The 23,348-nt window shown below is 41.0% G+C and overlaps 2 protein-coding genes across 5 annotated transcripts in view; one reads left to right on the top strand and one right to left on the bottom strand.

Annotated features, from left to right (window-relative positions):
• PPP3R1 (protein phosphatase 3 regulatory subunit B, alpha) overlaps window positions 1-8,280 on the top strand; it is a 123,648-nt gene extending 115,368 nt beyond the window's left edge. For 3 of the 4 annotated variants that reach the window (XM_044926071.2, XM_044926073.2, XM_006077644.4), the window contains 3 exons: window positions 251-310; window positions 1,659-1,843; window positions 6,537-8,280. In XM_044926071.2, coding sequence (XP_044782006.1) covers window positions 251-310; window positions 1,659-1,843; window positions 6,537-6,584 — 293 coding nt within the window. In that variant the 3' untranslated portion in view covers window positions 6,585-8,280. The remainder of the gene's footprint in view (window positions 1-250; window positions 311-1,658; window positions 1,844-6,536) is intronic. The other variant, XM_044926072.2, reaches the window with a different exon arrangement.
• A 5,459-nt stretch (window positions 8,281-13,739) lies between these two features.
• Window positions 13,740-23,241, bottom strand: PNO1 (partner of NOB1 homolog). The gene is made up of 7 exons (XM_006077642.3): window positions 22,927-23,241; window positions 22,550-22,699; window positions 20,282-20,365; window positions 20,031-20,091; window positions 19,674-19,791; window positions 15,182-15,252; window positions 13,740-14,291 (listed from the first exon to the last, which is right to left on the bottom strand). Exons 1-7 carry the CDS (start codon window positions 23,131-23,133, stop codon window positions 14,224-14,226), a joined length of 759 nt encoding a protein of 252 aa, XP_006077704.2. The 5' UTR covers window positions 23,134-23,241; the 3' UTR covers window positions 13,740-14,223.
• Between the last annotated feature and the right edge of the window lie 107 nt (window positions 23,242-23,348).

The following is a 23,348-nucleotide window of genomic DNA, read 5'->3' as shown; positions in this document are numbered from 1 at the left end:
AATAAATCAACTTGTTGAAGTTGATTTGATTTTAGAGAGTTCCAGGTTCAAATTATATGTAGAAACTTGTTTGTTGAAGTTTCAAATTTGTCTCTTTCAGTTGTAAATGCCACTAGTAATATTTTCTTTTGGAACAGGAAAATATTCTATTATGAGCATGTAGGGTTTGTGTCCATGAGCGTGTGTATATTGTTCTTCTTTGTAAAAAATGGAAACTTCTGATTTGTAAATGTTTTTTATTCTTATTCAGAGTTCATTGAGGGAGTCTCTCAGTTCAGTGTCAAAGGAGATAAGGAACAGAAGTTGAGGTGTAAGTATTTTTCTTCACTGAGTTCATTCTTCCTCTTAGACCATTACCCCATACTACATTATAACCTCCTTTTAAAATATTCTAAAAAGGTATCTTTTATTCTAGATCCTTAGTAGACATAACAGAAATTTTACATTCTGGAGAAAATCCTTTTTGGACATTTGCAATTTGTATTTTTTAATGATGTGTCATTGTTGCTTATAAGTTAGGTGTACAATACACAAAATTGATTCACAGTTTTTAAGGATTATATTCCATTTGTGGTTAAGTAATAGACAATATTGGCATGAAAGTGGGAAGAAATGCTTTAATATGATTAGCCTAACTTTGTTTACACTTGTATTCAGAATTATTTAGCCAGAAGTTTACTATTTTGGTTTATGTAGGCTTGCCTCTCTTTCAGGGAAAATCTGCTATCTTTTTAAAATATTCGGCTCTTAACTGGAGAGACATTATGTTCAATAACAGTTCTCTGAGGCACAGGCTATATGCTAACTTCCTTTGCAAATGAATTCTTGATATAAATGAGAATAGTATTAATAGTAGTAACAGTTGCTGTCTTTGACTGTGTATTATCTCACTCAGTACTGTAAAGCAGCAGTCCCCAACCTTTTCAGCACCGGGAACCGGTTTTGTCCAAGACAGTTCTTCCATGGACTGGGGGTAGGGAGTGGTTCTGGGATGATTCAGTTGCATTACATTTATTGGGCACTTTATTATTATTACATCAGCTCTACCTCAGATCATCAGGCATTAGATCCTGGAGGTTGGGGACCCCTGCTGTAAAGAACCTGGGAGGTTAGAACTGTTATTAGCCCCAGTTTTATATGTGCAGAAACTGAAGCTTAGGAAAGAGTAAATGACTTAAAGTCTAGGCTATATTAATTGTCCCAGGCAGTCTTAACTCCATAGCCCATATACTTGTAACCACCTGCTGCTGCTGCTTAGTCACTTCAGTTGTGTCCGACTCTGTGTGACCCCATAGACGGCAGCCCACCAGGCTCCCCTGTCCCTGGGATTCTCCAGGCAAGAACACTGGAGTGGGTTGCCATTTCCTTGTCCAATGCATGAAAGTGAAAGTGAAGTCGCTCAGTCGTGTCTGACTCTTAGTGACCCCATGGAGTGCAGCCTACCAGGCTCCTCTGTCCATGGGATTTTCCAGGCAAGAGTACTGGAGTGGGGTGCCATTGCCTTCTCCCAGTTTCACCTAAAAACAACATCTCTATGTAGGAAGGAGCTGTCCTCATAGTAGAATTCTAAATGCTGGGCAACTTACTATCTTCTCTTTCTTTGACAATGTTCGTGATTACCATGCAATTGCCATTGATTTTTCCTTACTCTTTTTTAGTTGCTTTCCGTATCTATGACATGGATAAAGACGGCTATATTTCCAATGGGGAACTCTTCCAGGTGCTAAAGATGATGGTGGGGAACAATCTGAAAGATACACAGTTACAGCAAATTGTAGACAAAACCATAATAAATGCAGATAAGGATGGGGATGGAAGAATATCCTTTGAAGAATTCTGTGCTGTAAGTACAAAAAAGCTAGTTCTTCATTAGTTACGTTTCATAAAAACATTTTTAATATCACTTAGTAGAGAATTCCTTATAGTTATATTTTGCCCTAGAAATTTGTTTGATTTTGCCCAATAGCCCCAGGTTCAAAGTTTTGAAGTGTTCTTTGTTGTAACTGTTACTAATTACTAATTATTCTCAAGAACTAATACTCTCAGTGATTGTCTGATAAAATGCCACAACAATGGTATTAGTCACTTTTACTTACTATTGGTAGCCTCCCAAGTGAACAGCTAGGTTATTTGAAAATACTTCTGTAGGAAATAAGAGTTCATGAATTTCAGCTAGGAATTCAGAGGCTTGGTCACAAGTATGATAGAAATGGAGTCCCCATCTGTCAAACTCAACAGCGAGGCAGTGTAAAGAGGGGATTTGTTTTCCCCTCTCCTGTTTTTCTAAGCTACTATGGGTAGCTTTTGTGATCTGGGGCAAGGGCTCCACAGAGGCATAGCCTGCAGTTGTGAGAAGTCCTGGAGGACTTGCTCTTGGTGGGAACTGGGGCACTGGCTCAGCTTCCTGTTTATTGCTTCTCTGCTGTGGCTGCTGCCCCTAAAACAGAGATAGTAACTTTCTGATGTGTCATAAGCAGTTTTAATGGTAAATTGAAGATGCTGGACAATCCAAACGAAATGCAAAGAAAATAAAACGTTGTGAAAATTTTCAGTCATCACTGGATGCTTCTATAGAAGGTTTTCTTCCTCTTCATTTTTTACTTAGAGGACACCAGCGAAAACAGATTAGCTTGTCATGTGTTACATAAGGACTTAAGTAGCTACTTGGGCTTTTAAGTAGAAGTTCACATTATATTTCAAGGATCTTTTTTCATCTCAAGGGAATGAGATCTTTGCATTTTGTTTCAAAAAAGTAGGGTGGTGCTCTAGTTAAAGAACAGGCTAGTTCTCCTTGGAAGAGAGTTAGAGAGGCTGAACTCCTGGGAAGGGAACCAGTGCCGGGGGTGCTGCTGCAGGTGCGTCCTCTCCCTCCGCCACGCCTCCTCCACTGTTGCCAGACGACTCCCGTGGGCAGGCATCGGCGTGTGCGTGACATGAGACTAGCCTGGTAATGGCATCATAGATAGCAGCCAGTTTTCAAAAGTAGGAAAAAAAGAAAAAAATTCCAAGACTTGAGGGAACAAAACAAAAACGAGGAACTTGGCTGGAGTGACATGAAGGGATGTGTATGAGTGAAGACTGTTTGCATTTAGTAAATATAAACTGTAACTTAAAATTACATGTAAATCACTTCACTAGTGGAAGGAAATACATCCCCTAGGTATAGAAATTATGCTCTGTATGCTGAAGGTGTAAGCTAAGCTTTGAGTTTATTTTTCAGCCTTTGTGATAAATTGCCCTTACTTGTATTTTTGGAGGGCATAGTTCAAGAATGAATGAAAATGTTTGTATATTAAGCCAAGTTTTGGGAACATTTATCAGGCTCATATCTTGGGCTTTATTGAGTTCTCTTTATTCTATTTTTTTAAGCTGTAGCAGAGAGAAGAGAGAGTTATGTCAAAAGATCACACACTACGTATCTGTTTTAACATTTTTAGAACACTTAACTGTACACAAATCTTATAAATGATCAGTGACAGGATTAACGTTGATGGATTGAACGCATGTATTTACTTTTGTTTCCTTTGAAAATTTCACTGAAATTAAATGGGTTAAAAAGAAAAGGTTATAAACCCACAAGGACCAGTGAATAGCAGAGAGGATGGTAACTCAGTTTGGTAATTTATAAAGTTGAGTGGCTAGCAGTCAGGAGTGAAAATTCTAAGCTGTCAACTAGGAAAGCGGAGAAGCAGCTTGGTTTATAATGTGGAACCCCTGAAAAGCTCACAGAGTAGAGACATGACTGAAAGTGGGTGTGGAGGTGGGGCTAACAGGAGAGTGGCTTAAGTCTGTTTAAGAAGCACGTGGAACACATCATGTCCTTCCTGACTCTGTTCAGTCTCTCCTGCATTGTAGTGGGAGATTGGCAAGAGTGAAATAGGGCTCGGTGTGTGTGTGTGTGTGTGTGTGTGCGCGCGCGCGTGTGTGTGCATGTGCGTGTGTGCGTGCAGGGGGCAGGGGGCGGAATTAAGTGAAGAACAGCATATTTGCATTTTGACACCTCCAGCCGCCTTTCTCTTACTGGATTCCCTGGCAGCTGCACTTGTACCCTCTAGGCAAGAGGTGGGAAAAGCCCTGTTTGGGAAAGCTGACCTCTAGAAATGGTGTTTACCCAGTTGTTCAAAGCGCAGCGCGCAGTCAACAGCCCTGCCCTGTGCACGGAGGCTCTGGGGCAGCACTTTCCACATGAGGAGAGAGCCTAGGATCACCAGATATTCAAGGAAAACCTCTGATACGGATTACAGAGATGAAATCAAACCTGAAAAAGAAGCATGCTGAAGCAGGCTATGCAAGGGCAATAAACACTTTAAAAGTAGAACAGAAATCTGTCATTATTACCCTCAGGGATATAATGTATTAGATCTTTGAAACAAAAATTAGACAATGTATAAAAGAACTCTAGGAAATTTAAATGTTGGGATTCATCCTAAGAGGTCTAACATCCAAATGTTAGATCCCAGAAAGAAATTGGAGGGAAGGAAATCATCAAAAATGAATCAGAAAATTATCTCAGAATCAAAAGTAATGAGTTTCCTTGACTGATAGGACTTACCAAGTACCCAGCATAGTATATAAAAATAATCTGGGCCTTGGTACATTGTCATGAAATTTTAAAACAAAGAGATGGTTTACAGGCTTCCAAAGAGCTCAGGTAGAGGTACAGGGGAAGGGCTTCATACAGAGTCCGGAACCGTGATGGTGATGCATTTCTCACCTAGCAACCTGGAAAACAGAAGACAAGACAAGGTTCTCAGTGAACGCAAACTGGATGACAGAATCAGACATGTTCAGCTTTGCAAGTCCGCCTCCCTTTTTCGTAAAGTACTAGAAAATGTGCTCCCACTATGAAAAGGTTATAAATCAAAAAAAGAAGTCAGTGTGAGATACAGGAAGCTCAGAGGGTCAGGCGGGAGAGAAAGCCATCTCTAGGAGGATCCATGGATGCCAAACCTGGATGGGAGTAAGTCCAAAAACTCTGGGAGTGATGTGAAAATAATAAAATTGATAGCTTGATACAATACATCTGAGTGCCTTTAGAGCAAAGTTTAGTGTTGAATTAATGATAAATGTATAGAACACCCAGTGAAGAAAAAGATCAGTTATTAACTGTAGCAGAGCAAATATGCAGGGAAGCAAAAGTAATCATAGTACACAGTTCTCTTCTGCTGTAAGTATTTTATGTAGTCATAAATAAAATGCTGAATTTCTGTCTAATAAAAAAAAATGCAGCTCTTTGAAGCATGGGAGAGGTGGGAAGTGTGTGGGGTAGGAGATGATGTAGGATAGGAGATGAAGGGAAGAGGTGTGTGTGTGGAAGTGAAAGCTGCATCTCCTATGATGGGAAGTTGATGGATAATGTCTAAAACTTTAAATCCAAGAAGAAGCAATGTGGGAATGTTATTTGGAGTCTTCTAGGCAAATACTGAACATCAGCTGAAAATTCTAAATGATTGCTGCTAAGTAAAAATGAAATTTGAGGACAGGATAGCAAATGGCTGTTTTCATTGACAGGAGTTGTAGAACTAGCTGGCTGTTTAAGCTTTATTTTTCAAATAAAAATTAAAAAGTTCAAAAATAGTAGCAGATGCAACTATGTACAACGTGGATGAATCTCACAAACATAATGTTGAGTGAAACAAGACAGACATGAAAGATTTCATTTGTAAAGTGTGTAAAAACAGATCAAACTAATCCATGGTATTAAGTCGTAGTGACTAGTTCTGTGTAGGTGGTGGCTTGGGAGGAGGGGAGGTAGTGGTGGGAGGGGGGTCGCAGAAGAGCCGTGGTGATGCCCTGGGTGCTGGTTACTTGGGTCATCACTCTGAAAATTCACCAAGCTGTTAACCTTTATGGTTTGCTTATTTTATGTAGGTTTTGCTTAATAAAAGTTATCCCCAAATAATGCTACAAGTAATCTCACTTCGACATTGCCATGTCACTATTCACAGAGGTGTCTGTAACAACTCTACATGTGTTTGACCCCATGGAAGAGCAGTGTGCAGAAAATTTTATTCATTACTTTTTGATACATTCTAGAATAGAGTGACAGTGAAGCCCGTATTTGATTTTCGATAGTTTTTATGGTAACACCTAGTTAACATTTGATACTAAATTACTGAAGTCTATGTCGAAATGCAAAGGAAAGAGTCCTACCGGTAGCCTATTTTTTATATTTTTGAGCTAAAAAAGTTTTTTTACACTTGAAAGTGTTGTTTTTAAAAAAAAAAAAAATGGAAGAAGGAAATTTAATAGAAACTATACATGGCCTACAAAGCTTAAAATACTTCCTGCCTAGTCCTTTACGGAGAAATTTGCCATCTCTTGTGTTAGAGCGCAAGAAAATGCTTGTTATCCTGGGAGCAAGAAGCCCTGAAAATTCTAACAAAAGGCAGTACAAGTTTTAAAAAAAGAAGAGCAGCTTCTGGAAATGGCTAAAGTAGTGTGCTTTTTTAAACTGCGGTTTTGGTAGGGTGGTTAGACTGGTGCAACGGAGTCCCTCAAACCTGGTCAAGTGTGGTCTGTTCTGTCTGTTTCAGGTTGTAGGCGGCCTAGATATCCACAAAAAGATGGTGGTAGACGTGTGACTCTTGTGTAAAGAGTACCACCCAACACTTTTGCTTTCTTCTCCATCTCTGAAGATCTGCTCAAGACGTCCAGCAATGCTCTCTGTGTATTTAAATGGAAGTATTTTTCTCTGTGAAGCCACATTTTCCAACATGAGCCTCATGAAGCCCAACTAAGTGTTATTGAACTCTTATTCTCTCAATAACTCAGTGTAGCACTTTAAAGCTGAAGGACAGCAGCATGAAAAGAGCATATCAATGTGGCGAAGAAAGGGAAGGGGTTGGCTTTTTAATTTATTTTTCTTCATCTTTTATAACAAGAAAGTATCTATATATACATATGTAAATATTTATATATAGATATATGTAGCTTTCTATATGTGTAGTAGGTTGGCTTTAATTTAATATACTTGATTCAGAAACAAAAATGATAAAGAGTACAAAAGTGCCAAGCAGAACATTCAACATCCTTACTTTTATTTCACACAGTTTTATATATAGATCGAAGATTGTACAGTTTGAGCCGGGTGTTAGGCCAGCTGTTTTCCTTTGCCTGCTCTTTCTCCTTTGAGAGATTGACAAAGCATTTGTTAACATCTTATTATTTACCTTGATTACATTTTTGTAACAAAGGAGTTTGTAACTTAATTTATACCTATGATATATTTCCAGGGACTGTGTCTCATTGCTGAGCAGCTTTGATGACGCCTCTGCTTGAGGAGAAAGTAGAGTCGAGTGCTGCTGCCGTGAGCTCGTTCTTGTGTTCATGCAGTCCCTGCACAGAGCTTGCGCCTCCTGCTGTTACTCCATCACTAGGAGCCATTGCGTCCACTAGGTGTCCCTGAGTCAGCGTCAGTCGTCGTGATTTTTATTCGTAAAGGACAGAAGCTGTGTGAGGCAGTCCTGATGTGATCTCAGACATGACTTAATGAAGAGTTCCGGAAATAATCATGTGATAGCTCAGGATATCCGTTTATGTTTCATTACATGGGTGGTAAATTGTCATTAAACTTACCTTTGAACCATAAATTTTCCCTTCTCTGTCTCAGAAGACTTGCAGCTAATCTAAAAACCGGTGATGGGTAATGCGCACGTGTGTATCTGTGCACCCACATATACTTACATATGGCTTACCCGGGAGAAACCTTACTAAACTGTTTGCCACAGAAGAGCAAAATTAATCCAAATTTATACCTCTTAAATTTCTTTACCACAAGGCATAGAGAGTGCATGATGGTGTTCTTCCTTTGCCCGAAGATGTCTCGGGTAACTTAATACTTTGTGTGATTTAAAAGTAGTGTACCACGCTCCGCCAATTGATGTTATTATCCCTTCCCTTTTCTGCAAAGGTACTATTGGCTGGAAGAAAACATTCTGGTTAGCTTTGTAGGACTGTAGTCTTTCCCTATAATAGATTTTTGTAGAAAATTGGTTTTATACTCTGAGTGGGGAAGGGCAGGTCGAATCAAGGTTGAAAGCATCTTAATTTTGGGCACGCCCGCCTGCCACCGCTGTTCCTTCAACTGAGTGCTGCACGCCATGGGCTCTGTCTGTGAGAGAAATCCCGGTGCTTGGTGTCCTTGCATGACATGGAGTTTTGCATGTAGATCAATTTAAAATGTACCTCTTGTTTACATAATTTGCATAATTTTAAAACATAATGTTGCCAAACTTTGGAAATGTTAACGTTCAAACTGAAAATCTCCACCTGTAACTTTCTCCCTCTGGATGAGTGCGTGGCTCACAACCCCAGCCAGTGGCTTGATCTGTTCCAGTGTCAACCGCCATGTGCTCTGCTTCAAGAGGGGAGCTCGTCTTTTGTGAATTTTTTGTACATAAGTATTTGTTACAGATATTTTAGCAAATGCTTTCTATTTCTCTTGCTTGTGCATATCTTGGCTGGCGTTACAGAAAAAATAGTGCAAACATTATTTCCTTACTGGGGAATGAGGGTTTTTTCTTTTTTTTTTTTTTTTTTTTTAGTGTGTGTGGGTGGGTGGGGTGGGGGGATGGTTTATGTTGAATGTTTAGTTTTTCTTCTGCATGAAACATCATGTTGTGGGATCTTTAGGAAACTTCATACTGTATGAATAAGGAAATAAAATATTTGAAACTTGATTGAGTGTATCTGCAGTGGTCTTTAGGCTTCCCCAGCCATTGTGTGTGTGCGCGTGTGCTGTTACATCTGACTTTTGCTACCCCGTGGACTGTTTGCCCACCCGGCTCCTCTGTCCATGGAATTTTCCAGGCAGGAATACTGGAGTGGGTTGCCATTTCATCCTCCAGGGGGATCTTCCTGACCCAGGGATCAAACCTGCATCTCTTGCATCTCCCGCATTGGCAGGTGGATTCTTCACCGCTAGCACCGCTGGATAGTCTTTCTTCATTCTTTTAGATTGTTTAAAAACTTTGGTAGGTTGATGTTTGATCTTTTGACTATAAACCATAAGTAAGTCTGCCATGTCACTGGGTGAAAACACAGGTCAGTATGACCTGGAGAACCCAGTCTGTCACCCTTCCTCTCCTTCCAGCCTCCCTGCTTCCTCTGTAGGCCTTTACACCCTCTTTCCTGACAAGGAATGCTTCTGAGGGGTTCGGCCATGTCGTGGTTCAACAGGAACTCTCCTGGCCACCATTTAAACACACTAATAGCATCGGATTCTCCTTTTACCCCAGTCTTCTTCCATAACATTTAATCTCCTCTTATCTAATTCATTTTGTATTTATCTTCCCTGGTTATTCAAATAACATGAATGAAAGCTCCCTAAGGGCAGGCGTTTCTGTCCCTTGTTCACTGATAGGCCTGGTTGTCTAGATTCTGCCTAGCTCTTAGTGTTTACTCAATAAATACTTGATGAAGTAGGAAACACCTTGTTTCTACAGGTTGTGATATTAAGTTTCTATTCAGTACTTTTGTTACTCTTCATAAGCATTAGTATTGGGACTTTTATTCATTCAACAATTTTGTAGGGTTCCCACGCCATGCCTGCACTATAATGAGGACTTGAGAGTCTTGCGACAGGTAAATGATGTACCTGGCCCAGATGACATACAGGCTCTTGGTGTTTTATACCCAGAACACCTATATTGTCAGGCATGCACTAGTTATGAGATACTAAACACTGGGTTCTCTGACTCTTCATGGGTTAGTTAAGCTTAAATCAATAGGTAACATTTCAGCTCTAGGTCTCCCTTTCTTTCCTTAGTTCTGATGGTGTTAAGAGTAGAAAAGATGACTTAAAGTCAAACAGCAGTCCACAGAATGGGAGAAAATACTTGTAAATCACATATCAGCTAAGAGATTGTTAGCTGGACTGTGCAAAGAGCTGCACTCAGAAACAAAGAACCTGATGAGAAGATGGGCAAATTACTTGGATACTTCTCCAGAGGAGGTAACATAAGTAGCCAGTGCCAGAAGAAAAGATGTTTAGTATCACTAGTCATTATGAAAATGCAAGTAAAACAAGATGCTACTTCATTAGAATTGCCATTAGCAAAATAAAGGTAAGGATATGGAGTAGCTGGAATGCTTGTGCATTGCTGGTGTGGATATCAAATGGTGAAGTCACTGAGGAAAATGGTATAATGGTTCAAAAAAATCAATTAACCGTGTGTGTTTAGTCACTCAGTCATGCCTGACCTTGCGACCCCATGGACTGTAGCTTGCCAGGTTCCTCGGTCCAGGCAAGAATACTGGAGTGGTTTGCCATTCCCTTCTCCAGGGGATTGTCTCAACCCAGGGATTGAACCTGGTATGACCCAGCAATACCACTTCTAGATACTTACCCAAGAAGTTCTAGGGACCTGCAGAGGTATTTGTGCACCCACATTCATAGCAGCATTAGTCACAATAGCCAAAACTTGAAAGCAACCAAAACATCAGTGACGGATTGATAAGAAAAATGTGGGATATTATTCACTTATAAAGGGAAGGAAATTTTGACACATGCTGTGTAACATGGATGAACTTTGAAGACATGCTAAGATAAAAGAGCCAGTTCCCAAAGAAAAAATACTATATTCAATTTATGCAAGTAACTGGAGTCATCAAATTCATGAAGACAGAAGGTACAAGGGTGGTTGCCAAGGGCTGGGAGGAGGTGAAAATTTTAGCGAGTTGAGTGTTGAATGGGTACAGTGTTAGATGGGGAAGATAAATGTTCTGGAAATGAAAGGTAGTTGATGGTTGGAGGAGAATGAACTTAAATGTCACTGAGCTGTACAAATGGTTAAATGGTGAATCATGTATAATTTGCCACGGTTTAAAATTGAGGGTAGACAAGATGGTAGAAAAAGAATCTCGGTTTTTCTGTCCAGGACTTAGAAAGAAATGGTGTTCAAGCTCATCATATATGTCTTGAAACAATTCTTAGTCTTCAGAGATTGCCATATGCCCAAAAATCTCTCATTACATTAGCTCACATTTTAAGCTAAGGTCCATTGCCACTTCAGCCTTTCACTAACCCTTTTGGTTTAGTCATTTAAGCTGTGTCCGAGTCTTGTGGCCCCATGAACTGTTTCCCTTTCCATGGGATTTCCCAGGCAGAATACTAGAGTGGTTGCTATTTCTTCTCCAGGGGATCTTCCTGACCCAGGGATCGAACCCACATCTGCATTGCAAGCAGATTATTTCCTCTTGAGCCACCAGGGAAGCCCTTGGGCATCATAAATCTGACAGCTAAGTGGATCAAAATAGTGAATCCTTGCTCTCCCAAACCTCAAGATTATTGGTGTCCCTGAATAATAATAGTTTCTTTCACCAAATTAAGTCACTGACATTTGTAGAATATAAGCATTTTACAAGTTATAGAATGGTTATGTTCATCATCACTGTATACTCAATATTATCTAACATTAAGCATGCTGTCCCATGGCTCTGGAATCAGGAAAGTTATGTCTCTTCCCCAGGGCTCAGTGAACATAGCTTTCTTGTGTAAATAGGATGAGAACTGGCGTCCAAATCTTCTGGGACAATAGGAGGAAACACCAAAGTCTCTTCCCTTATCAGCCACTAAGAAAATACTCCTAGCCAGTGCAGCAGTAAATATGTTAATAAACTGTTACATGATGTTATCAGAAGTTGTACTACATACTGAGAATTGAAAGATCAGAGGCTTTAGGGTGGGAGGCAGACACTAATAGCAGGATAGCATGATAGATGCCATAGAAATATGGATCAGCATGGCTAAGGTTTTCAGTATTAGTTTCCAGGCCTTAGAGAATTTAAAGAAATGAACTACCAGATCAACTGCCACTGTCGTGTAGTCAAATTGACTAAATTTCTTTACTGTTCCATTCTAAGAATGGGTAAGGTGGTGGTGGTGGTGCAGAGGTAAAAAATCCGCCTGCCAGTGCATGAGACGTGGATTGGGAAGAGGCCTTGGCAGAAAGTGAAGAACTAAAGAGCCTCTTGATGAAAGTGAAAGAGGAGAGTGAAAAAGTTGGCTTAAAGCTCAACATTCAGAAACTAAGATCATGGCATCCGGTCCTATCACTTGATGGCAAATAGATGAAGAAACAGTGTCAGACTTTATTTTTCTGGGCTCCAAAATCACTGCAGATGGTGACTGCAGCCATGAAATTAAGATGCTTACTCCCTGGAAGGAAAGTTATGACCAACCTAGACAGCATATTAAAAAGCAGAGACATTACTTTGCCAACAAAGGTCTGTCTAGTCAAGGCTATGGTTTGTCCATTGGTCATGTATGGATGTGAGAGTTGGACTATAAAGAAAGCTGAGCACCAAAGAATTGATGCTTTTGAACTGTGGTGTTGGAGAAGACTCTTGCGAGTCCCTTGGACTGCAAGGAGATCCAACCAGTCCATCCTAAAGGAGATCAGTCCTGGGTGTTTATTTCAAGGACTGATGTTGAAGCTGAAACTCCAGTACTTTGGCCACCTGATGCGAAGAGCTGACTCATTTGGGAAGACCCTGAGGCTGGAAAAGATTAAGGGCAGGAGGAGAAGGGGACAACAGAGGATGAGATGGTTGGATGGCATCACTGACTCAATGGACATGGGTTTGGGTGGGCTCTGGGAGTTGGTGATGGACAGGGAGGCCTGGCATGCCTGTGGTTCATGGGGTCGCCAAGAGTTGGACACGACTGAGCGACTGAACTTAACTGAATTTGGAGTAGAAAATAGCAACCTGCACCAGTATTCTTGCCTGGAAAATTCCATGGACAGAGGAATCTGGTGGGCTATAGTCCACAGGGTCACAGAGTCCAACACAACTTTGAGCACACACGCCTCTAACATTTTGTTTCTCTTTCAAGTCCCAAGCAGTACTAATTCCCTATTGGGCGGGGATGCTTGATCAGGGAGAGGCTCAACAGTATCCCAGATTTTAGCAATTGCCAGAGAAATACATTTGCTCTCTTACTGATAATTCTAACTATGTAAGAAACTTTCAAAAGGAAATGCAAATAATACCAAAAGATAACTTCAGTTTAGCATAGAGAACCTGTGTTTTCCCAATCAAAATTATGCTTTTTAAAAAAAATTCAACATAAAATGTTATAGTTACCAAGCAATAGTTCATTTCAGTCCAAGCACTCTGAAAACTGTGGACCCATACCTCAGAAAAGTACACCCTCAGTGGTCAGAGTTTTGTATCTGATTTCCTAGACAAGGCATGGGGAGTAGGCAAGTACCTGCTGAAGCCTGTGCAGACCAACAAAGTGCCAACAAATTCCAACTTTCCGAAGATAGGAGTAAAATGGGATCATACACATACTCTCTCCATGCTGCTGTGCTGCCAAAGGATAAAAAAAAATATTGCTGGGACATTTCCAGCCATTTCCCACTGGATTTCCACTGTAATACTAAGTATATCTAATACCAATGCAGTGTACAGGCTAGTTCGGGACAGTGGCATATGTAACACATAGAACTCTTAATACTTAATACTTGTTCTAGTTCTTACATGTACTTTCTAATTAAAGTTCAAAGTTTTGGTCAAGGGTTGTGGAGATAATATACAAGAGAATACTATCACACTCACAATTGAATGAAGTGAGTTCCTTTCATTAAAAAAATGCGTAATATGAATCAACATGTAGGCAGATGCTTCTTAAAACAATCTATTACATTTGCAGAATATAATAGTTTTCTTAGGGGTAAAAGTTCTTCTTTACATTTCACCTTACTACTTAGAAGAAATACACCCAATACTGGTAAGGTCTGACTGCTTTTATTGAACACTTATTTTTACAAACTGCAAAAACAGGTGCAAAGATTAGTCTTTCTTACTTCACAGAGTATATTCGAACTGCTGTTTATGACCTGGGTCTAAAATATTCACACACCACTCACTATTAAGGGTCATAATTCAGACAGATTTTCTGAGATAATTCTTTTAATTACAATTGACAGAGAAGAAATGTTTATAAATTTAGAAAACAAATTTATAAATAAAAAACTCAGAAAATAAAGAACTGTTGCTTAAAATAAGAGGTTCCCCCCCAAATAAGAGGATTTGAACTATGCAAACCCGCTACATGTGATTCAAAATGGAAACTGATAAATTATACTTAATGTGCTAGTAATAATAATGGTTCCCATGACTGACAAGTTCTTCACACAGTGTCGGGTGACCACGTGTAGAAGTCAAGTCTTTTTCTCTATAGAGGTCAAAGATTAAAAAGTCCTTGATGTGAAATCAGAATCGGTCTGCCGCTCTGCTAGCCACAGCTCGAATATTGCCATAAACCTTTGATGGAGGATTTCCTGCAGGAGAAAATAAAAACGCTTATCTTCACAAGTATATGTACAGATGCTACATGGACAATAGCCTGCAACGGTGCCTAGGACTTTTTCCCATTGGATCCTCCTTAAATCAACAAAACAGCCATAAAGAAAACCATATAAATACTCTCCCAAAACTTTTAAAATCCTAAGTGCCAAAGACACCAGGTTGTCAAAGTATTTCGAAAAGCAGCTGGTCCAGTCAGACCTGGGCATGTGTACTAAGTCACTTCAGTTGTGTCTGCCTCTGTGACTCCATGGACTGTAGCTCACCAGGCTCCTCTGTCCATGGGATTCTCCAGGCTAGAATATTGGAGTGGGCTACCATGCCATCCTCCAGGGGATCCCCCAGACCCAGGGACTGAACCTGCATCTCTTATATCTCTTGCACTGGAAGGCAGGTTCTTTACCACTAGCTCCACCTGGGAAGCCCCAGCCTTGGACACCACAGCGAATTCCGTGTTTTCCCAACAAGCGCTATAGCCTGCATCTCTGACCACAGGTGACAGTACTTTATGGTCCGAAGATGGGACCAAGTGGGTAATTAAAACGACTGATGCTAATCAGCAGCTCCCTTTTGGCTGAACCTAAAACACTGCCCCCTGCTACTCTGGAAGGAGTCCCAGTGCGTCTCCTCAGGGGGACACAGCCATGATGTAAGCAACGTGATCCAATAAGCCCTTTCTCTTGGGCTCACAAATGGAATCCAAGCAAAAATATTCCAGCTTCCTCTCTGGGCCAACACTTGCCAACCCCAAGAGTTTCTGCCTGCTACCTTTATCAACTGGGCCCTAAACTGAGATGCAGTGTGATCTGAGTTCCTAAATTCTCTATTCCTTTAGAGAAAAAGCAGAGGAAGAGACTGCGGTTACCCAGAATGAGGTTGCAAATGGCGGTTCTTGCCATCTTGATATTTTGAAAAGAACCAAGGATGTGAACTTTCCTGCAAGAGATAGAGTGAGACAAGTTAGCCACAAAAAGCATTTCCTTAACTAAGTCCCATGATCCAGAAATTCTGGAAAGATGACAGATGGATTCCTAAATAAAGGTGGCGGTAATGGCCCAACACTGTAAATATACTACCATCCACTCTGAAAGGAAGGATTTTATGGTAAGTGAATTAAAACCTAAGTTCTTCAAGATTCTTGGTGAATAATGGCTTCCCTCCATTCAGTACTCTGCATACGCTCGGGCTTTATATACATGTTCTCATCATTTAATCCTCACACAAGCTTTATTAGAAGTTATTCCCACATTACGGATGAGAAAGAAGTTGGGAGAAATCAAAACACCGGTCCAAGATGACACACTGGCAGAACTGAGATTAGATGCAAATTAGATGCACTAACTATACTTAGTTAAAATAATTTGGATTTCAAATGCAAATATTTCTAAAAATGATCTAAATTTCTTCATCACTGAGGATTATCCAGACCCTTTTTACCGTGCATTCCTTGCTGAATGGCTCCAATTAGACTGATATTATAGCATTTGACTTTTTTGAGCTCACCTTCCAAAATATCAGTAAACTTAGGAAACTGAAGCCAAAATCTACAGGGGAAGAACCCTTTCCCAAAGCAGAACCCTCTTCACACCACAGGCTCAGACATTTCTGAAACGAGTAAAACCTGAGGCTAAAAACAAGAGAACAAGTTAAAGTCAGTTCAAGATGATCCCTAGGTTTTCTTCCCCACTCTAGGCAACAGGCAACCATCCAACTACCCTGTCTTTTACTCCAGTAAAATTAAGGTGGTAAGCTGCTCACTGGAGAAGGTGAAAGACTTGGGGTCTCGACCAGGGGCACGAGGCACAGCAGAAGTAGGAAGACCATGACCAGAACGGAGGGGATGTCATGTGAACGTCCACACAGTGAAAGACAACTGGCTTCCAGACATGTGTCAGCAGAAGGACTGGAGGATACGTCTCAGGGGAAAGCGGCCTCAATGGGAAAGACTAAAGATACTGACATCAGGGCTTCCCAAAGGAACAGCCTGGCAATCACCCAAGTGAAGCCCAACAGTCCACCAGTCTCCCCCACCCCCACCCGCAAGCACCCCGAGCCCAGGGTTCCTAGTCTACTTTTTATGGTCCCACTTTTACACAGGACGCTCTCACTATAAGGAATCAGAACCTGAGGAAAGCATCTAATACAAAAGAGTAGGTGGCGTGACCAGCAGGCAAAGAAAGCGGTACAGAAACTTCTGCAGGGAGAAAAGCAGAACAAAACTAGTGAGATGAGAAAAGCAGTTTTCACTCACTCATGAATCAAAAACAGGATATTAAGAAAACTGAATCAAGATTAAGAAGTTACTAGAAGCAGCTCTGAATGAAAATCATTTCCAAGAGTGGAAGACATCTTCAAAACCGGGTTTCACCAATGTCCTTCCTATGCTAAGCCAGCTCCGGGACCATCTGTGCCACCAAAACAAAGCGGGACAAAGAATCCAAGAACCGAGGGGCTCAAACACCGAAGGCCACAAAGGGCAATGGTGAAAAGCCAGGATGGCAGCTGTGGGCCAGGAAGAAGGGAACAGTGCTTTGGCAACAGAAACCTCCAGCAGAGGCTTCTAAAATGTCTGATATGTCTGAGCCCACCAAGAGGAGATACAGGTATAGCTTTCTAGTCACTGCAACACTGAGGAAGCAGAGAGACACATTCAGAATTATTTCTTTATGTGACAACAAAGGTGCAAAGGACAGATAAACATAGGATACTATCTGGTTCAGCTGTTAATACTCCAGTACCAATTTCATACTCAGACCATACTGAGCGTGAACTGAACAAAGCCCACAGAGTACAGGGAAAGGCAAGCAAACTGGCCTGCTAAAAGGCTGACTGAGGGTGGAGATGGAGGTGGGGATGAAAAAGTACAAGTCTTCCTCTTTCACAGGAGAAAATCAACAGTGTATCTGAGGGAAAAAAAATGAAGCTGGTATGTAGAGATATTTGGAAATAGAGATAAATAATGTTTAAAGTTTAGCTAGAAAATCTCAGTTTGAAGACTTGAAATTTCCTCCCTCAGAGGAGGTGGAAATGGAAGTAGACAGTGGCAAGTTTAAGTATGTGTATATGTAACTTTGATAAAACTCTGTAAAAGTCAGGCACGAAAGATGAGGAAATAGAGAAGCAAAAACACATACAGGGTGAGTAGTTTAGCTACTAAAACAACCAAAGCTTCAGGGCAGTAGTTGGCATGGGATGTATGTAGGTCTTCAGACATAGGCAGCATTCTTTCCCATTCGATATACTGAATGTATCTGGAACAAATGGATGTTAGTTTTATATTGTGTTCACATTCTACTCTGCCAGGTTTTCAGCAACTCATCAAAAAGAACATTTACGGGTGCATAGCAGTCCATCTTATGGCTATGTCATAATTAACATGAGTTGCTGCACACATGGATTTCCAACTAGCCTACCTACAATAAAAACTGCAGGACGGTGTATCTCTTTGCTGGTACTTGGCACTGGAAAAAACCTACTGCTAACCACCAACAAACTGGAGAAACTTGAAACCACATGCTATCTAAAAGAAGTCATGCACTCAAGACTACATACTGTGTATTTTTACCTATATGAATTTCAAGAAAAGGCAAATCCCTAGTGACAGAAAGGAGATGAGTGACTGCCTGGGAATCGGGAGGGGCTGCAAAGATGCACAGGGAACTTTTGGGGTGACAGAGCTGAGTGTGGAGGGGTCACAGTAATATAGAGACTATATGCCAGAATCTCAGTGAGTTACATACCTAAAACAGGTGACTTTAACTGAATGAAAATCATACTGTAATACAGCTATTTAAAAAATTAATTTGACAAGGAAATTTTAACCCAAGCCTTAGAAGTAATACTTGGTGGTGGTTTAGTTTCTAAGTTGTGTCTGACTCTTGCGACCCCATGGACTAGCCTGCCAGGCTCCTGTCCATGGGATTCTCCGGGCAAGAATATTGGAGTGGGTTGCCATTTCCTTTTCCAGGGCATCTTCCCAGCCCAGGAAGCAAACCCAGATCTCCTGCCTTGCAGGCAAATTCTTTACCATCTAAGTTACGAGGGCAGCTTTTATAAATTATAAACTTAATATAATGTCCTAACAATAATTAGAATTACAGCAAATCAGTTACACTTTAAAACTTCTAAATTAAAAAACTATTAGGACTGTATATGATATTTCAAAGTATGGTACACATTTCAAAATTATTGAAATTTCTAGTTCAAGAGAGCTTTTCCCATGACTCTGGAGCCCCATCTCCAGGCTCAAGTCATGAAAGGTCAACGCTGTAACACACTTACCTTCAGGTAAACAGGGCCACCAATGCAGCGTTAACAGTTTTCCACTTAAGTATAAAAAACAGTCTAAAATTTAGATTTGAAAATAATAGTGAGCCCCTCAGCTCAGAGCAAAGATGAGATGACTTTAAATAAAATTATTTCTGGATTTAGTAGCAGGCAGATCCCTCCTCCTCACAGTCAACTGCTTCGTTTTCCCAACTTCTCGGCACTGTATAATCTCTGCGCCATCTGCCAGTAACCCCAAGCTGGTAACGGAGCGGCTTCACCCACAGGCAGAGAAGGGTAATCCCAGCTTGACTTCCTGCACCCTTATTTTAAGCCCATATCATCTTATTGATGTTCATATATAACTGCTCTGTAGTTTTCCCAACAACGTGCAATACTCATCTTCCCTTTATGAAAGGCCTTTATATATTCGTGCATGCACATGTGTATATATACGTTTGTTTTTATTTTTTTATTGAAAGATAATTGCTTTACAGAATTTTGTTTTCTTTCAAACCTCAACATCAATCAGCCATAGGTATACATATATCCCCTCCTTTTTGAACCTCCCTCTTATCGCCCTCCCCATCCCACCCCTCTAGGTTGATACAGAGTCCCTGTTAGAGTCTCCTGAACCATACAGCAAATTGGCTATCTATTTTACATATGGTAATGTAAGTTTCCATGTTACTCTTTCCATACATCTCACCTTGTCCTCCCCTCTCCCATGTCCATAAGACTATTCTCTTTTTGAAGCAAAGACTCATGATGGCATTGAACACGTGTACTTCTTGCTCTCCTCTACTGATTTAATACGCTCCCGTGATACTATTTAAATATTCCCCTGTCATATAATTTAACAGTGATTCTCAACATTTCCTTCATTGCAAATTGAGAAAAAAGCTATAAAATCTGAAGATTTTTCTCAACTGAATCTGCTCTCAGAGTAGGTAACTGTTCAGCCAAAAGCATATCCTCACAAGGATTTAGGGGTTAACGTCATGCATAAATACAATCTTAATCACTTCTTGAAATTAGCAAAAGACCAAATGTAAATTATGATAATAGTTTTCTCAAGATCACATACTTACACGTCAGCTAAAACTATCCGCGTCCGGGTCACGTTCTCAATGGTGAATTTGGTTTTTCCTCCTTTGCCAGCAATTCTGCCTATTGCCCTGGACAGGTGGTCTCCCTTTAAAGGTTTAACTAAATGAGAAAAGCAAGACCTCAGGAAGGAAGCCATTACAGCATTACCCACTTCCACAGGTGTTTAATCATTAGCCAAATTTCCCTCCTAAAAGACACAAAACATGCATTTTTTAAAAAGCTGCTAGGAATACAGCTCAACTGATGCTACCATAAAGCTGAGAATCATGCAGAATACAAAGTCAGCAGTACAAAAGTACCATCCAGGAGTTCATACAAAAAGACCACCATACACTCACCATCTGTAATTTCAAAAGACTCTAGAAAGAGGTCATCCAGTCTAATAAGGGCAAGTGCGTCCTACAATACAGAAATACATACTATGAAGTGCTTCCATTCAAGGACCTGTGTGAGTGAGTGTTACGCTAACTCATAAATTGTAAAACTAGAACACTCAAATTAAAAAAGAAAAAAAATGCCCAAATCTATCAAAACATTTATGTGGAGTGTTTTCTGAGCCCCCCATTTTGGCTATTATGAAATCACTCACCTCCACCTGAAACCCAAGAATGAAGGCTTTCACAAAATCAGCTGCTTTTGTCAGAGCGCTAACATCTTTAGTTTCTTTACAAGTCTGTTTAAAAAAAAAAAAGGTGGGGTAAGAGGCACAAATTATAGCTGGAAATGAAAACGGCAACATTCTAGCAAACTACTAGGACTGACCTTACCCATTACTGCAATTTCCTTCACCATCACCCTTCCCAATATATTCTCTGTGACCCAGTTTTTGGTGAGGTAAGTACTGTGTTTAGTTTTCAAAACAAAACTTGGCTAGCTCCAGGGCTGGGCAGTTCCCCCCAAACACTGTCAAAAGACCGACTGCACTCCATGGCTGATCTGACTCTGGAGCTACTGGCAAGATCCCTCCACTCACTCCCACTCCGAAGGACCTCCATCCTCAGTCCATTCCCATCCAAGCTGGTCCTCTTCAGTGCCATCTCCCCGGGAGTCCAGGGCTCACCTCCCGACTTCAACCACCATTCCTGTGCTGATGTTTCCTTCCCAAAGCAACAACTCTAGTACTAACTACCAAGAACGGCTTAAGCAATGATCCTGCCCTCAAAGATTTTATTCGATAATCACAGAAATAGGCGCTCTTCATGAAATGCCAACCCCTGTAAATGACATGACACTGCAAAGGTGCTTGACACACTATAGCTCTGATCTTCATGTCAACCTAAATTTAAGCAAGATAAGTACTTTTACATTAGAGGAAACTCAAGTACCAAAATGAAAACGTAAAATCTGAACATGGATCTGATTCCAAAACCATGAGTTCTGCTCTCCCACACAGACTCACAGTTGAGTTGAGGAGACTGCGTGCGTGTCTGACAACTTGGAAACCTTGCAGGGTTGTGTAACAGCACATTTAAAACTATAGATCCCAGTCCCAATTCCATATGTGACCTCAGGCAAGTCTCATGAATGCTCTAAGCCTTAAGTTTTCTTATCTGTAAAATAAATTGGAACAGAAGAGCCTGAGAGGTCCCTACTAGCACTGATGACTTTGCCCAAGATACTCCTTGGCCAGTTTCCTCACATCTATTAGATGGGGTATGTTATCTGCCTCACAGGGCTGTTCTCAAGACCAAAATGACGTAATGCCTGCCAAAGCACCACTATGTGGCACACTCTGGCACAGAGCAGTATCAACAAATGTCAGAGGAGTCCAAACTGATGGTGCTGCAAAACATAATCAAGAGATTCTGACAACTTCTTTATTAAGCCTTTTATCAATCAGCAAAACATAAGTTTAAGCCCTGAAGACTAGACTGAAAAAATGGACTGACAGTAAAGGAGAAAGAACTTGAGCTAGACTCTAAAAGATGATGAAACTGAAGTAGGAAGGAAAAGGAAGTAGGGAGAAGGCCTTCACAGAGCAAATCCATCCATTAAGGAGGGACAAGGAAAATGTTCAAAGCAATGGTAAGAGGACTTGAGAATGAGACTCCTAATTCAAAGGCAAATTCAAATACTTTTATCTTTCAGAGATACTGAAATACCAAGATATCAATAAAAGCAGTGTGGTCTGGGAAAATTAATCTGGCTCTGGCAAAAAGGATGGAGAAGCGAAATGAGATTTAAAGAGAATAAAGAAAGCAAACTTATAAGCAGACAAGAAGTTCTGGCAGAAAACCAGAAAAACCTAAATGAAACTGAGAACAAAGAGAAATTCTGTCAAGTTCTGTATTTTAAACTCTGCCAACTATTTAAAACAGTGCCTCTCTGCTTTGCTCCATTATTCTAATCCCTCAACAGAAATAAGTCTTATAACAGCCCTGATAATGAATCCTTAAAATGGAAGATATAATTAATTTTGGTCACTGATTCTGATGCAAAATTGGAACCCACAGGAAAAAAACCCCAAAGTCTATTAATTTTAATTGTCCACCTCCTAGACTGACATCATGCAATGAATAAACAAATACTTTTACATAATTTACACTTACTCTCAAAACTTGTTTTTTTCCTAAAAAGTAACACTAAAATATAGTACCTGTACTGCAGCAAGTACTTCGGCTGCTCATTTACATACTTCTGTTTAGGATAACCTCTTTGTTAACCCTTTAATCAATCAACACAGAACACTATTAAAAATGTGCTGAGACGCAGCTGGTATTTTAATATAATTTCAGGTCAAACTGGAAGAAACTCATTCAACAAGGTAAGTCCCACTAAGAATTCCTAGAAAGTCTGTTCTTTCTTCCTAGGACAGAAAAACCTCAGCATATTTTAAAGTGGTTAATAGTCTCCTTACTCTGATTTCAACATTCCTCGATTTCAAGTTAAAGCGTATCTGAAGTCCCAAATGCTCCACAATAGGAGTAAATATCTTCAGCCAGTTCTCTTTTAGTGGCGTGTATCTGTTAGCTGGGACTGGAATTTTCCTGGTTTCTTCTTTCCCACTCTATGATAAAAGAAAACACAACTCAGCAGTTGTCTAAAGGAATGAGGGTGAAGTTGTAAAACGACAACTGATCCTCAAAAAGCCTCCTTTAATTGGACAGATTAAACACCAGGAGAGTCGCCGCTCTGAGCTTCACTCCAGAAAAAGCGTCAACGTCACCCAGAGGCCACCGGCCAGACCCGTCTCTGGCCCCAGCCCCGTCCCTGTTCCTCGGTCCCAGCCAGTACCAGGAACCCGTCCCCGGAGAGGGGCGGGAAGACGGGCCTCTTAGCGGGTCGGGCTTCCTCGGTGTCCATGCAGGTCGCGTCGCCTTTCTCCTCCTGAGTGGACGGCTGCTCGGCCTGCCGTTTCTTCGCCCGCCGGCCACCTCTGCGGGTGACCTGACTGAAGCCGTCCTCGGCCAACGGGCTCTGTGCCTCCATCACGCTTTCCATTCTCCAGACCCTCCAGCCCCAACCTCAACTTCCAGCTCCAACACGTGCGAGGCTGTACCACGCAGGCGCGCCTCGCAGGCCCCAACCTCTGCCGACCAGCCCCAGGGCTCCGCCCTCTTTCCTAAGCCGTCCCATGCGGGGGACCTAAAGCGGGAGTTTGTGAGTGTTTGTTGGTGAGGGGGAAGGGCTGTCCTAAAATATGCCTGATTCTTAGG

Source organism: Bubalus bubalis, chromosome 12 (assembly GCF_019923935.1).
Source record: "Bubalus bubalis isolate 160015118507 breed Murrah chromosome 12, NDDB_SH_1, whole genome shotgun sequence".
Classification (NCBI taxonomy): Eukaryota; Metazoa; Chordata; class Mammalia; order Artiodactyla; family Bovidae; genus Bubalus; species Bubalus bubalis.
Note: the sequence above shows the minus strand (reverse complement) of the source record. Positions and strands in the feature narration are given on the sequence as shown.